A 16,830-nucleotide genomic window follows, 5' to 3' on the forward strand; every position below is an offset into this window, starting at 1 on the left:
CGTGATCCCAGTACTTGGGAAGCTGAGACAGGAGGACTAGAGGTTCAAGGCCAGCTCAGCAACTTAGCAAGACCCTCAGCAACCTAGTGAGACCCTGTTTCAAAATTTTAAAACAAAAAAAAAATGTTAAGCACTAGGGTTGAAGCTCAGGGTTCATAGAATCCCCTAGGTCAATCCCCAGTACCGGGTCGGAGGGAGAGAGGTAAGATCCTGGATGTAGTGGCAAAACTGCAGTGCAGAATTATGCTATAAAGCAGATTCATGGTGTTTTCCCACTGGGAAACACATTTGATTCATATAAAGTTTCCCCGTGACTTAGGGTGAGATGGAATGAGGTTGAGATGGGAGAGTAGTCACCATGGGGTGGCAAAGGTGGGTAATAAGATCTTACTGACCTACACTTTACAGCCTGAAAGAACACCGTAGGGCCTAAGATTCTCTTCCTCTGGAATCCATGCCCTGCAAACTTCAGCGATTGACTTAGTAGCTGCTGGTATGTGAAGAGAGACCTGGAAGCTTTTCAGGTGACCCAGGACCTATGCTCGACCTGTCTTAGGAGGAATCCCTACGCACTCCAGTCCCCGCCAGACTCATGGAGAGAACGCAGCTGGAGCAAGTGTGCTCTGCAGCAAGCAAGATTCTCCTCTCTTCCAATACCATGGCTCTTTTTCTTGCAGGTCCTGGAGCGCATCCTTCTGGCTCTCAGGGCTTCTCCCTTTCCCAGGTAATATAATTACCCAAATTGCTTCTGAAACTGGATTTTTGTTTTGTTTTGTTTTTAAATATATCAACTCCGTCTCATGAGTCTGTGATCGTGACAACAGGTGTTGGCAATCATTTCTGTCAACTCCATTCTGAAACTGGAGTCACCAACCCACCGCCAGGAAGGGCTCTTTCCAATGGGCCGTGCAAGGTTAGCGACCAATGGGAAAAGGTGAATGGCTTAACAGCAGATCAACGGTTTCTTACAAGACTGAGCTGGAGCAGAGAACAATGAAGCGCAGGGTTTACAAGCCGCAAATAATTCTGTACAATTACAAGGGACATTCCTTTAAAAAAAAAAAAAAAGGTTGCTTAAACAAGTGGTTAATCGTTATGATGTTGACATAGGAACAGCGAAATGCTAGTAACCAAGGCCAAGAGCCCTGCTCTGGGCCTCTCCGGTGTGCGTGGTCTGGTTCCTGGGATGGACTGGCTGCTTTGCACTTCCTCCCAATATCGTCCCGCCCTTGTAGCGTATCTACTTAGGAATGTTAAAGAAAAAACTTTATTAGTCTTACTTCAAGCGTCTTGGGTGTCTATTTCCCCGGTTTATTTCACTGGCCAGGGTCCTCCTAACTTTTCAGTGTTTAGTGAGTCGCTTCTCTTTCTGGTTGCCTCCGGTGCCTTCTGCTCACACCCAGAAAGCGCCCGGCACTCCCCCCAGCCCCCCGCCGGGGTTAAAGGCCCCCGAGCTGGGAGCTCCGGGCCCCTCGGGGGCGAAGGACGCCGCCCCGCCGGCGGGCAGCTCGGGCCCCAGCGCCCCTCAGCCCCTGGCCCGCGGCGCTCCCGGAGGGGCCGGGACCCTCCGCATCCCAGTAACCCCGCACCCCCGCACCCCCGCATCCCCGCATCCCCGCATCCCCGCATCCCCGCGGAGCCCGCGCCTCGCCGCCCGCCCGCCGGCACCGCGCACTTGTCGTCTTTGCGCCTCTCGCCCCCCCACCCCCAGGGTGCAGGGCGGTGCGGGCGGGGGCGGCGCGGCCCTCGGTGGGGCTGGGGCTGGGGCTGGGGCTGGCGGCCGGGGCGAGGCGCAGGAGCCCCGAGGGCGGCCGGATGCTGCGGCCGAGCGGCCACTGGGCGCGCGGCGGGCGGGAGACCCGGGCGAGGCTGCCCTGGGCGCGGGCTGGGGGCCGGAAAGGGGCTCCGGCGCTCGGTACCTCCCCTTTTCCCTCTGGGTCCCGCACTCCGGCTCTCAGACCCCCCCTCCAGGTGCCAGCCCGGAGAGGAGGGCGCGCCTCTGCCCCACGCGCCACCCCGCCATGGGCAATGCCTCCGTCGACTCGGGCTCCGAGGACTGCGAGAGCCGGCAGTGGCTGACCTCGGACGAAAGCCCGGCCATCAGCTCCGTGATGTTCTCGGCCGGAGTGCTGGGCAACCTCATCGCGCTGGCGCTGCTGGCTCGCCGCTGGCGGGGGGACCCGGGGCGCGGCGCGGGCGGCAGGAGCGCCATCTCCTTGTTCCACGTGCTGGTGACCGAGCTGGTGTTCACCGACCTGCTGGGGACCTGCCTCATCAGCCCGGTGGTGCTGGCTTCGTACGCGCGGAACCAGACCCTGGTGGCCCTGGCGCCCGGCAGCCGGGTGTGCACCTACTTCGCCTTCTCCATGACCTTCTTCAGCCTGGCCACGATGCTCATGCTGTTCGCCATGGCCCTGGAGCGCTACCTGGCCATCGGGCACCCCTACTTCTACCAGCGCCACTTCTCGCGCCGCCGGGGCCTGGCGGTGCTCCCTGTCATCTACACGGCGTCCCTGCTCTTCTGCTCCCTGCCGCTGCTGGACTACGGGCAGTTCGTGCAGTACTGCCCCGGGACGTGGTGCTTCATTCGGCACGGGCGGACCGCTTACCTGCAGCTCTACGCCACGGTGCTGCTGCTGCTCATCCTGGCGGTGCTCGCCTGCAACTTCAGCGTCATCCTCAACCTCATCCGCATGCACCGCCGAGGCCGGAGGAGCCGCTGCGGACCCTCCCCCGGCAGCGGCCGGGGCGGCCCGGGGCCCCGCAGGAGAGGGGAGAGGACCTCGGTGGCGGAGGAGGCCGACCACCTCATCCTCCTGGCCATTATGACCATCACCTTCGCCGTCTGCTCCTTGCCTTTCACGGTAAGTCGTTCTCTTGTTTCCCCAGCCCAGCTCGGCATAACTTTTTCTTTTTTTTCTTTTCTTTTCTTTTCTTTTCTTTTCTTTCTTTCTTTCTTTCTTTCTTTCTTTCTTTCTTTTTTTTTCCGGGTTTGGGGATGGAACTCAGGGGCATTTGACCTCCGAGCTACACCCCCTGCCCTATTTTTTTTTATTATTCTTTATTTTGAAGCAGGGTCTCACTGAGTTGCAGAGGGCCTCACTAAGTAGCTGAGGCTGTCCGCGAACCTCAATCCTCAGGTCTCAGCCTCCTGAATGCTGGGATTAAAAACTGCGCCACCACGCCCGGCTTTCTGCATAACTTTTTCATACTCTCCCCTGGAACGCTCGCCCTTCCCTCCACCCTACAAACCTGTTGCAACTTGAAAAAAAAAAAAAAAAAAGCCCTAATTTATAAAGATTTACAGCCTTTCCCTCTTCTCGCTTCTCACCTTTCCCCCAGTTCCTCTCCCGCCTCCATCTTGACATACAGGCATCACTGAGCTCACATCTCTCCTGTAGTAGGACAGTACCCTTGGTCCGCAGGCTACGCCAGCCCAGCTCCTATTCTAGAGTTGCGAGCTCCTCTACACTGTCCCTTAGCCGCCACTGGGTACCTTTGCTGGTGACTGAAGAGGAGACAGCCCCTTCCACCTTAGGACGTGGTTGTTATAATTCGACTTACTGGAGCTGCAGTTTGCTGTCCTGTAACTCCCACCATAGGTGTTACCTTGCCAAGCTTTGTCCTCTGTTTCTCCCTGGCCAAATGTAGTTCCCAACCCAAAGCTTTCCAGCTGCCACTGAAAAATGGAACCAAGTGAAGAGAGTCCCTGATGTGGAAGTTCAGAGCTTTCCATTTTTGTCCAAAACATTCAACCAACAGCTGGCATACAGGATTCCTACTTGATACATTGAAGTATAACTCTTTGTGGCCATGAAAATTCCTGACACCATCCTTACCATTAGGAGAGGGAAATCCCTAGAGGGATGCCTTGCTACACTTTGCATCCCTCCAGAGAAGGCATTTTGGAACCTGTTACAAAGTATCCTCCTGATGTCACTGTCACAGGTACTGTGGCTGTCACAGGTACTGATGGCAGTACACACATACTCTTCATTTTACAGCCATGCACATTATGAGCACAAAACTACATGTGTGGACACCTGGTCCACATCAGGGACAGGAGAATGGGGCTGCCTGGAGCCCAGGTCCTGGCATGGGTGCTGTCCTGGTTAGGTACAACCCCAGCAGTGAGTTCTAAGATGCTGTGAGTTCAAGCCTCCTAAAGACTAATGTAATAGAAGAGTCTAGGGTGTCTAAGCATGTTCTGACCTCTTACAGAGAACTGGAAACTTGGATTTGGAGAAAGAAAGGCATAGGCAGTGCCTGACATTAGTAGGCACTAGTGCCTACTAATTTTTTCCCCTCTCTTAGAAGCTAAAGAAGCAACTTTATCCTACTTCCTGCTTCTGTCATTACTTTCCGGTCACCTTCACTCTCTCTCATAGCCCCAAGACGATCCCACCCCACATGTGCTCCTCACCCTGGTCCTTACTGTCCTCACACTTCTCCTGTCCTCTGTCAGGACAGAAGCTGATCTGAATCGGTAAGTCACACTTAGGAGGAAAAGAGAAGGAGTTTGACAGAGTGTCCTCTTAAATAATGAAATGGTACTTTATGGGAGATAGCAACTCCCATGCCATCCTGAGCAGGAGAGTTTGGGCATCAGAAATGTTGGAATGTAAAAACCAACATGGCCTCTACACTTTTGGATACCGGGAGAACCTTTTAATCATGTTAGGGGCTAAGTCAGCTTTTGGGGGCTGGGATTAGGCTGCAGAACATTTCAAGTCCTACTAAATAACAAAATTCGACTTGGAAGACATAAGCCATTCCTGAATGGGGGCCTGCGTGCCCTCGGCTATTGGGAAGAGGGATGTCAGTTCTTAGAGTTTTATCTGTCATTTGTAAGGAGATGTATAAAAATATCCTCCACCGCCACCTACTTAAATAGCCTGGGAATGGGCTCAGGGTGACCACACACTTTAAAAAGGATTGTTTCTTCCCTTCCTAAGCCAGGCAGAGGAAGCAAGCAGGAAGGAAAAGGTCTCCCTTTGACCTTGACTGCCCCACTGCATTAAAATGCATTTTCAAACTAAAGGCAGTGATTTTCAAAAGGTTCTTTTGCTTTTATGTACATTTTGCCTCTTATCATGAGGACATCATCATTGCTATATGTAGATTTTTTAATATATGGTAATATATATTCTCCCTTCCTCATTTAATATTAGATGAGGGGCAGTCCCGGATTTGCCATAATAAGGAAGGCCCAAAGTCTGGTTAGAAGGGAAGGGGGAGTAGGAGATTTGCTTCAAAGCTGTGTTTTTATTTGATTGCCTGTTAATGGGGGAGCAGAAGAAGATCATAAGGGGATTTTAGATCCACCAAGCCCCTCGTTAGGATTGATGCTCTCAGCAAAATATTTTCTAGGCTTCCTTCGGCATATATTCATGGCAAAGATTATCAAATACCAGTATGAGGAAAAAATACCAGTATGAACATAATCAGAACACCAGCCAGGCTGACCTCTTGCCGTGGGACTACTGAGATATCATAGCCAGAACAATAGATAAAACCAGGCAGAAAGGTGAAGTCTCAGTTCATCTCTTAATTAGGAAGTCTACATTGGCCATTGGCTGATTTTATTTTGCCAGTGGGTTATGGGTAATAACTTTGTATCTCTCATGTATGAAGCACTTTAAACTTTCTGAAGTACTGCACTATTCTGATTTATTTCTGGAGGGCTGATTGGACAGGTCAAAACTCACAACTACTGCTTGGTTCATACATTCTGCCATTTGAGAAGGTTTCGTGTCTGCCCCAGGGTAGGCTTCTCCACCCACCCACCCCCAGGTCATTCATACTTGGCCTACACTAAAATTGTGATCAAAATGGCCTACATCAATTGCCTACCCAAGGTAGGAATTATTTGCAGGTTTCTTAACTGGAGGCACTATAAGACGAAACAAAGGCTTATGATTACCTTCAGATATTCTCCTGTTTCTCCAACAGTATACGCATAGTCCAATGGAAATGCAACTTGAGCCACAAATGTGAGCCACACTGAGTTTGTTTGTTTGTTTGTTTGTTTGTTTGTGATATTAGGGGTGGAACCCAAGGGCCTTCTGCCTCCAGGCTATACCCCCAGACCTATTTTTATATTTTATTTGGAAACAGGGTCTTACTAAGTTGTGAGAGCTTCACTAAGCTGCTGAGGCTGGCTTCAAATCTGCGTGATCCTCCTGTCTCAGCCTCCCAAGTACTGGGATTACAAGCGTGTGCCACCACACCCGGCTCAGAGTTTTAGATTCTTCTAGAAGCCACAGAACAAAACGTCAAAAGAAACGGATGGAATTAATTTTACATATTTTATTTAACCCACCATATCCAGAATATTATCAATTCATCAATGGAGAGATACCAAAATATTCCAACTAATTTTCTTCCTTGTATCCCAGAAAACCATAGCCTTTCAGCCCATCTCTGCCTATTCCTTCCTCAGGATAACAGGAACTGCTTCTCTTTGTTCCTCAAAAGTGGCCAGACCACTGGCCAGCAAGGAGAGTTCACAGCTATATCCACGGGACATCACTCTCCTCCACAGCAGTCTAGCAGTGGAGGGTGAGGGAGGATTTACAAAACTTAGAAGTATGAATATCAGCCATTGGCCCAGGAATAGGAAGAGTAGAGTTACTGTTTCCAACAAGGATGCCAGTCTAGGGCTCCAATGTTTGTGAGCAGGAGGACCAGCACCCTAAAAGGACTTCAGGTTCAACCTCATGTGTTGTTATTATCAACATAAAAAAGACTAAGGTTTTTGAGCACTAAATCTTACATTAACCCATTATCTTCACAACTTATAAAATGAAGCCTATTATTATTATTATTATTATTATTATTATTATCAGGTACTAGAGGGACATTCTACCTCAAAGCTATACCCCCAGCCCTATTTTATTTCTTATTTTGAAATGGAGTCTTACTAAGTTGTGGAAGGCCCCGCTAAGTTTTGGAAGCTAGCCACAAACCTGCCATCCCCCTGTCTCAGCCTCCTAAATACTGGGACTATTAGTGTGCACAACCACACCTGGATGAAATAGAGGATGTTATGATTCCCATTGTACAGATGAGGCAAATAACTCTCCTAGGTCTCACAGCTAGCGAGTGGTAGATGTGGGATTGAGAGCCAGGCAGTGGAGGCACTGAGACCATATGCTTAACGAAGAGAATGTACTCATCTCCAGAGCAACTCAAGGGAATTGTGAAGGCATTGTAGATGTTTTGTCTCTTGATTCCAACTTGTTAACTTTAAAAATAAAACAGCAGCCGGGCGTGGTGGCACACACTTGTAATCCCCGCGCTTGGGAGGCAGAGACAGGAGGATCACTCAGGTTCAAAGCCAGCCACGCTGGCTTAGGAGACCCTGTTTCCAAATAAAAATGTAAAACTGGGTCTGGGAGTGTAGCCCGGAGGTAGAAGGGTTTCTAGGAACCCCAGTACCACCAAAAAAATAAAATAAAATAAAATAAAAATAAAACAGCAAAGACCTTTTTCTCCATGTCAGCTCAGTGGAACTAGGCAGAGTACAAGTGTGTGTGGTTTCCCTCTTTCCTCTCTCTCTCTCTCTCTCTCTCTCTCTCTCTCTGTAGACTTAGTAAATAAAAGGCTGAGACTGAGATTTTAGAAGATTGACTAATGTAAATGCTGGCCTAAATTAAGAAATAATAAGATTATCTCACAATAAAATCTTCCATCAGTACACATAAAACATTTCTTTAGTGATAAAAAAAAGAAAACATATGGTGTTTGGGAAATGACATTATTTTGGCTGTCCAATATGAAATCCTGCATGAGACCAACAACATATTCCAAACTGTTTATTCACTAAAGGAGTGTTGTATAAATTAATAAATTCCTCCTTATGTTTATCAGCTGTTGTCATCATTTCACAGTGATAAATAGAAACTTTTTTTTTTCTTCCTGAAATGGAACAGAACACAGGAACCATATGAGAACACTATTCTTGTCTCAAATGCTGTTTGGGTCCTAATTTCCAACCCATATCAAGCCACTTTCTCACCACTTTGCCAATTGTGGATAGCTGCTGGTCATTTTAAACTGTTTTTCCACATGCCATTAGGATAAAGTGCTTATATATTTTATTCAGGTCTGAAATTTCAAGATCAAACCATTGACTCATTCTAAAAATGTCTTCATTTTCACAAATTCTTTAGGGTTATAATTTCTAGGTAAATCTGATTAGTGGAAATCTGATCTTTGCGGTAAAGAACAAATTCAAATAAACAATACTGGAGTTTCCTATTCATTCCTGGTATTCTTTATTTGACATGAAACAAGAAGGAGGGGTAAAAAAAAAAAAGCTGATATGAAGTTAGCCAAGTACATACATGCAGAATATAATAATTAGAGGTGAAAGAGAAATCCAGAAATCTCTGTGCATAATCCCAACAAACTTTGCCTGGTGATATTTTATCTGGCGTGAATTTCCATGAACGGCTAGAAGCCCTTTGTCATGCAGGCATCATTAATGATGTGTTTGGGATTACTGAAATAGTTTTAAAACACAGTACCTTTGAAGAAACTGCTTCTCTATAGGAGTGTTTTCAGCTGTCACCTTTTCCTTTGCCATTTGATCTATGCAAGGGCAATTATAAAGACACAATTACACTGGTTTTTAAATTTTACTCATCAAGAACCACAGTCCTTTTCTCCAAAGAGAACTTGTGTATATATCCATGGTCTAATGGACCTTCGTTGCTGTTCAGATTGTTTAGTCCAGTTCCTTGGCTTAAAGAAAACAACTTTTCAAGATGGTGTTTTTCTCCTTTGGCAGGTCAGAAGTCCATCACAATATTACATTAAAAAAAAAACAATAGAAATATTGAGACACAGTGTTTCAGGAATGCAGTCAACAAATCTCTTTCCAGCAAGAAGCTTAAGACCCGGTTAATCTGCAACTTGGTCTGTTTGCCCAGCTTCTCCTGCCCTCTGTTTTGAAGTTTCTGACCACCACTCCCCACCCTGATCTTAGCGCAGGTCTTTTGGGCCTCAATTTACAATAGCAAAGTGTACCAAGCTCCATTTTCCTGATAGTATTTTGCTACCTAAAATTGCCCCTACCTGAAAATAGACTGAAGTATCCTGAAATTGGGTCAGATGTTGTGGCGGGAGGGACTAGAGAGGGAAAGTACACTTCAGGAAGGCTAAACTCCCTCTACACCAGGCTTCCTGACTTGTGCTCTGTGGCCAGCACATGGATCTCTTTAAAATCATTTACAAAATGTTGTGTTTGAGTGAATCCTGGGTAGATGGCTCATAGCGCCCATCATTTTCTCAACGTTACGAGCCACCATCCTGGAATACGTGGGCCCAGAGCTCTAAACCTTAGCATTAACTTCTCTTCTCAGTTCTGAGAAACACAAGGCAAATGTCACACTCATCTAGGAGCCCTATTCATGCTCCAGTGGTTTCTTTAAAAGTCTTTTATACCTGGAAAACAATCTACCCCTCAAAAAAAGTTTCTGTGTTTTAAGAATTAATTGTAAACCAAGCATGGTGGGCACATGCCTATGATCCCAGTGCTTGGGAGGCTGAGACAGGAAGGTCGTAGGTTTGAGGACAGCCTCAGCGATGCCAAGCACACCAAGCAACCTAGCAAGATCCTGTTTCCAAACAAAACATATAATAGGGCTTCAAGAATAGTTCAGAGGTTAGAATACCCCTGGATTCAATCCCAACTAACACACAACACACACACACACACACACACACACACACACACACACGGAGAGGGAGGGGAAAGAGAGAGAGACAGAGAGAGACAGAGAGAGAGAGAGAGAGAGAGAGAGAGAGAGAGAGAGAGAAGAGAGAGAGAGAGAGGATTGTGCAAAGTCTATAGTCAGGACACTCTAATGTTATTCAGAAGACAGATGAACAGAATGTGTGATGCCTGTAATTTAGCTGTGGATAAGAAGCCTCCGAGAAAAGCAAACAGCTACTTAGAGAGAGGCACATTTTTTCAATCTGTAAACAAGAATAGTGATATCCACAAGCCTTCTTGACGACTTTGAAGAAAGGTCCCCTACAAACCCAATTCAGACAGCCACTTGTGAATTTCCTGTGAAACTTTATATCAAAACCTTTGTAGAAAGGCCAGAGGTGTGTGGCGCTGGAAAGTGAAGTTTGTTGTCCCGTTGCCTCAGTTTCACTCCCTCTATCCAGGGTGTGATTTTCGGCAGAGTGATGAATCTTCTAAGCCTTGGTTTCCTTCCTTCTAAAATGGGAATTGTAAAGATGAGTGTGGTGGCACAAGCTTGTATTCCCAGCTGATCAGAAGGCTGAGTCTGGACAATTATAGATTCAAGGCCAGCCTGAGCTAATTAGTGAATCCCTATCTCAAAATAAAAATTTAAAAAGAGAATGGCAATATTGTTCAGAGGTAGAATATTTGCCTAGCATGTGCAAGGCCCTGGGTTCGATCCTTAGTACCAAAAAAAAGTTTAAAATTAAAAAATTTAAAGCAAAATGGAACTAGTTGGGTCTGGTAGCACTATAATTCAAGTACTTGGGAAGCTGCAACAGGAGGATTGCAGGTTCAAGACCAGCCTCAGCAACTAAGCAAGATGCTGTTTCAAAATAAAAAACAGAGTTGGGAATATAGCTCAGTGGTAGAATGCCCAATTTCAATCTCCAATACAAAATAAATAAATAAAATGGAAATAATACTTTGCAGAATTATATAAAGATTACATAGAATATGACATAAATTTCTTAGGTCCATGCCAACACACAGTAGGTATTTAATAAATGCCAGCTACTTCTCCATAGGATTCAATTTCCAGAAGAAAATCAAATTGTATATTGATCAAGAAGTGATTTCTTGAGCCAGGCGTGGTGGTGAACGCTTGTAATCCCAGTGCTTGGGAGGCTGAGACAGAAGGATCACACAGGTTCAAAGCCAGCCTCAGCTACTTAGTGAGGGTCTCAGCAACTTAGTGAGACCCTGTTTCCAAATAAAAATATAAAATAGGTCTGGGTGTATAGCCCAGAGATAGAAGGCCTCTGGGTTCCACCCCCAGTACCACCAAAAACAAAACAAAACAAAGAACTGATTTCTTGAAACCCAGTAATTAGTTTGACCAGGCCTAAGAGGGTCTTTTGTTTTTAAGTGTGATAAATGAATAATTTGAAAGTATTTCAAGTTTCAGGTAAAGTTTTAAAGCTGTGGTTCTCAAATTTAGCTGAACATTAGAATTACCTGGGGAGGGGGGAGGGCTTTAAGAAACTCCATTACTTGACAGATGTGAGGGCTAACACCTGAAATCTAAGCTATACAAGAGGCTGAGGCAGGTTTGGTTGTAAGTTAAAAGTCAGCCTCAGCAATTGAGCAAGACCCTGTCTCAAAAAAAGAGGCAGGTGTGTTGAGCCAGGCGTGATGGCGCACGCTTGTAATCTCAGCATTCGGGAGGCTGAGACCTGAGGATTGCGGTTCGCAGACTGCGTCAGCTACTTAGTGAGGCCCTCTGCAACTCAGTGAGACCCGGTTTCAAAATAAAGAATAAAAAATAAGGCCGGGGCTGTAGCCCCGGGGTTCCATCCCCAGACCCCCCCCCACACACACACACAAGAGCTGGGGATATAGCTCAGTGATAGAGAACCCCTGGGATCAATACACACACACACACACACACACACACACACACACACACACACACACACGAGTCTCTGAGGGAGAGAGCAAGAAAACAAGTCATCGTCATCCGAATATTATAAAGCTCCCCAGATGATCTCAGTGGTCAGCCAAAGAAAGTCTCATTTGCTCTACAGTTCTGAACCTACTTCAAAGCTGCATCACAGATTGGAAAATAGTTGATACAAACAGTTCCTACTAGTATCAAGATGTTTTCCACAGGAGGCTGCTTCAAGACAACCCTAAAATAGCACTGATTCTCATCTGTGCCCCATTATAAGTGTTACAAGCCCCATATTCATTGCCAAGCCCTGTTGAGAGGGCCTACCCTAAGGAACAAAAAGTAGTCACTTGACTCAGGAGATTAGCACTTGGTATTTTTTTCACCAAAAATATATTAGTAGCATATGCAAAAAAAAAAAAAAAAGAAAAGAAAAAAAAAAGAAAGAGAAACGGGAGTGTGGATAAATTCCACCAGCCTCCATATCTGAATTCCAGAATATCACCTGCCACATCATTCATTCCTTGCCTTGTGTCCCATGAGTCAGACAGTGTCTCATTAAAACTCTGCGCTTGTGAGGCTGAGACAGGAGGATCGCACGGGTTCGAAGCCAGCCTCAGCTACTTAGTGAGGCTCTCAGCAACTTAGTGAGACCCTGTTTCCAAATAAAATATAAAAAAGGTCTGGGAGTATAGGCCGGAGGTAGAAAGCCCCTGGGTGCCACCCCCAGTACCACACACACACACACACACACACACCCCTCAGGGAGAGGGGACATGAAGCTATTGTTTAATGGGTTCGGAGTTTTAGTTTAGGAACAGATGGTGGTGATGGTTGCTGTTCAATATTTTTTTGTTTCTTTTGTTTATATTAGAATCAGTCAAGTGTGTTTCTAGAGGAGGCACAGGAGAGGCTCGGGGAGGCGAGGCCCAGCACACCACGCAGGGCACATGCTTTGATCGGGAAGTATAAGGGCAGGAGGGAGGGAGAGCCTGGGCCTGGCCTTTATCAGGGTTTGAGCAGGAAAGCCATGGCAGGGTGGACAGTTTAGGCTTAGCTAGTTGGACTAACTTCATCAGGCTCTTAGCTGTAGGAGCATTCTCTAGTTGGAGGGCCTGGGCCTGGGATGATTAAAATGGAAGAATATTGCTTTCTGGGCATGTGAGACTGACAGAAGACACATGTCTCTGGATTGGCCAGCACTGCTGTGTATCAAAGATGTGCTCCCAGTGGAGCCCTTTGCTGTCTCTAATAACAAGCCAGTCCGAGGAGGGGCATCCTCTCCCCAGCCAGAGTTTTAGAAGGAAATACACCAAGTGACGTGTGCATGTATGAAGGTATGACTTTGAATCTCACTATGATATAATATTACAGTGTACCAGTAAAAATATAAAAAAAACATTGTAATACACAAAAAATTAAAAACATAAACAAAACAATTGCACAACAATAGATGTACTTAATGCTACTGAGCAGTATACTTGAAAATAGCTAAAACAACACATTTTGTGTTGTGCGCATTTTATCACTTAAATTGGTGCGTTTTACCAATTTAAAAAACAAATTCAGTACGCACAGATCCAACGTGGTAAACTATAGGCAAAAGATTAAGAACACGCCTGGTATGATGATACACAACTGTTATCCCAGTACTTGGAAGTCTGAGACAGAAGGATCGCAGGTTCAAGCCAGAGCAACTTAGTGAGACCCTGTTTTAAAATAAAAATAAAAAGTTAAGCTGGGGGTATATAGCTCAGGGGTAGAATCCCTGGGCTTAATCCCTAGTAATAAATAAATAAATAAATAAATAAATAAACTCAGAACCAAAGGGGAAAAAAGAAGAGGTAGAAGACAAAGCTTACATGAGGAGATTCAAGGTTTGCTAAAATATGTTTCTTCCAAGTGTCAAAGAAGGGAAATGTCTTCGACAAAATATTGGCTACCTCCTGAAATGCATTTTGTGTGTGTGTGTGTGTGTGTGTGTGTGTGTGTGTGTGTGTGGTACTGGGGTTGGAACCCAGGGGCCTTTCTTTCTACCTCCGGGCTACACTCCCAGTCCTATTTTCTACTTTATTTGGAAACAGGGTCTCACTAAGTTGCTGAGAGCCTCACCAAATAGCCAAGGCTGGCTTTGAACCAGAGGAATCCTCCCGTCTCAGCCTCCCAAGCACGGGGATTACAAGCGTGCGCCACCACGCCCGGCTGAAATGCATATTTTAAGCAATTCAAAAGTTACCCCGAATAGTGGATGGAAAGGAAAGAAAACAGTACAGAATTGCTTCACCCTCTCAGACCAGTTTTCACTTCTCATTACTCTGTCACGCTCCAAAGAGATCAGGAACTGCGGTGTACGTTATTCTCCTCTAAAATCCTGACTCACCTTCGAGGGTGAAGCTGAGAGCTGAGCCCCGTCTCTCCTGCTTGTCTTGGCCGACTCAGAGTTCTCATGTTCCCTGGCGCAGCTACATCACAAGCTCAGCCAGAATTTTTTTTTTTTCATACAACAGAGTGCTCTGTTATCTATGCGCATACACATGTATGTATGTGTAGCAATTAGTGTATTGTAACCCATCACGCTAATGTACACTATTATCCTGAGTTTCACACCTCCCGGATCACCTCTTTAATACACCACACTCTGTACTTCACATCCAAAGGAGCATAACTGACCAGAAAACTCCTGTCCCTTTGTATCTCCCTAATTTTCTTCCTCTCTGTGATCTGAGAGACCCACCATCAATTCTTCTTTTTCCTTACGCATCTACCAGATCTTTTCTCCTCTCCCTATGCCAAGATTCTCGGGCATAAACACCTCTAGCTGCCAAACCTTCTGCTATTGTCCTTGCGTCAGCAACCCAAAGATGACTACTCTTCTCTCTGCCTGCAATTTGCTCTGAACAACTAGTTCCCAGATGCCTGCGGAGTATGTACCGGGGAAAAGGAAATGAGCTATCCTTATTTTTGGAGAAGGTGTGTGGGGAAAGAAGGGAAGACTCCCTGAGTCCCAGGCTGTCACTGGTCAGAGAGCCCCTGCAGCATTATAAGGAACTGGTGTTGCATGGCTAGGTGAGCACCACATCTGTTTTCCTTCTTTCTGACAGCTCTATTTCTCTATCCAGCGTGGACTGTCCCATTTCCTTCAATCTGACCAAAAGGTCTTGTGGCTCCTTAGTGTCTAAGGAATCAGATGAGAGCAGGGATACCACTTTGAAAACACTGATCCGTGATAAAGATGTGTCGGCTCCCTGCTGGCGTTTACGACATCGTCCTGAAAGCCTTTCTACAGTGGACGTAGCTCGCTGAGCACGGCACCAGCAGCAAGGGAGCTGGAATTTATGTCCTAACTAGAGCACTAAACAGCCTTGCATACCTGGGCAAGTCCTCTAAGTTTTCTGCACCTCGATGTCCACCTGGGTAAGATGAAGATTGTGAATTATGTGGGCAATGTAGCTAACAGGTGTCGCCTCCTCTCATCCTCCTGGCCACACCACAAAGTGGGTAATGTTATTACCCATTTTAGAGAAGAGAATACTGAGGCACAGAGGTTCATTCTCTTGCCTATGGCACCAATGCTGTGTATGGATGGAGCTGTGTTTGAACCCCAGGCAGCCCAGTAGCCAAACCCAGAGTAAACAATGGTTCTCTGCCGGCCCTCTCACTCAACTGTGCCCACTAAATCAGATCAAGTATTTGGAAGTAAGCATAGCATGTTACTGTTAACATTCTTGAAGTTCACTTCCTCCTCTGTTAAAAAGAAACAATAAGTTTCAGAGTTTATGTAAGGACTAGGAATAAAGCAGGTTTTTTTTCCCCAGTACAATTCATGACACATTATTAGACTGTTAAGTGGGAACCACTAATGTTGTTCTCATTTACTAATATTGATACTATTAAAAATTCTATTATAAGCACCAAGGAAAGCTTATTTCTTCCCCTCCATTCCCACTGGAAGATCAGAAGGTTGCCCAGGATGTCAATATTAATGATAATCCACAGAAATCATGATTTTATTAAGTTCAAAGGAAAACAACCACATTCACTATGTTACAGTGTACGTTTGGAAAGAGGATGCGATTTTGCTACCGGCCTCCTTCACCACCACTACCATGTACCAAACACAGTTAAGTCGCAAGAAATAGCATAGTGCGTGTTGGTGCACACTTGCAATGCCAATACTTAGACAGGGGATCGCAGGTTCAAGGCCAGCCGCAACAACTTAATGAGGCCTTCCCTCCTCAACCTAATGAGACCCTGTTTCAAAATAAAAAGTAAAATAAGGCTTGGGGTACAGCTCAGAGGTAGAATGCCCCTGGGTTCCATCAAAAGAAGGAAAGAAGGAAGGGATGGAGGGAGGGAGGGAGGGGTGGAGGGAGGGAGGGAGGGATGAGTCTGAGTCTGTTCAGTGCTACAGTGTAAAACTAACATAATTTCCCCCACTTGCTTCTTACAGATTTTTGCATATATGAATGAAACCTTTTCTCGAAAGAAAAAGTGGGACCTGCAAGCTCTTCGATTCTTATCAATTAACTCCATAATTGACCCCTGGGTCTTCGCCATCCTCAGGCCTCCGGTGCTGAGGCTAATGCGTTCAGTCCTCTGCTGTCGGATTTCGTCCAGAACCCAAGACGCGGCAGCACACACTTCCTGCTCCACACCGTCCAGTGCCAGTAAACAGGCTGACCTTTGTGGACAGTCGTGAGGACGCGCTTCGTCACTCTGTGTCTGGAAGATCCTTTGGAGATGGTTCCTCAGAGAAATGTAAAAAGTCGATGCATAAACAAAACGAAACCACCCTAATAAAACAGAGTAAACAAACATTTAAGCAGCAGTTTGGGCTGTGGCCAGGCTGACAAGGAACTTTGTGGAAGGTGTCAGAGGATCTATAAAACCCACCCTCGTGAGCCTGTTGCAGACTTGTGAGGAACAGCGTTTAAGATCCAGCTGCCTTTTGATTTAAGGTTTCCTGTTGAATGACAAAGCATGCAGTGTTGCAATTCTTTGAAACCCTACACAGTTACTGTCTCCTCTATTTTAATCTTCTAGGTTACTACTGTTATAAACGTACAGCATACAGTCAGACCCAAAGAAACTTCACAGGTATGTCTAGGGCATCAACATGTGGAAGCAACCAAGAATGTTGTCTGGGGACTGTTTAAGGGACCTTTTATCTGGACGATGG

At 46.0% G+C, this 16,830-nt stretch overlaps 1 protein-coding gene across 1 annotated transcript; it reads left to right on the forward strand.

The window, feature by feature from the left end:
• Nucleotides 1-1,932: 1,932 nt before the first annotated feature.
• PTGER2 (prostaglandin E receptor 2) lies at nt 1,933-16,350 on the forward strand (the record flags this gene model as incomplete). The annotated part of the gene is made up of 2 exons (XM_080707895.1): nt 1,933-2,864; nt 16,102-16,350. The coding sequence occupies exons 1-2, from the start codon at nt 2,022-2,024 to the stop codon at nt 16,348-16,350; spliced, it is 1,092 nt and encodes a 363-aa protein (XP_080564021.1). The 5' UTR covers nt 1,933-2,021.
• Between the last annotated feature and the right edge of the window lie 480 nt (nt 16,351-16,830).

This window comes from Muscardinus avellanarius, assembly GCF_963383645.1.
Source record: "Muscardinus avellanarius genome assembly, chromosome: 12".
NCBI classification, from domain to species: Eukaryota; Metazoa; Chordata; class Mammalia; order Rodentia; family Gliridae; genus Muscardinus; species Muscardinus avellanarius.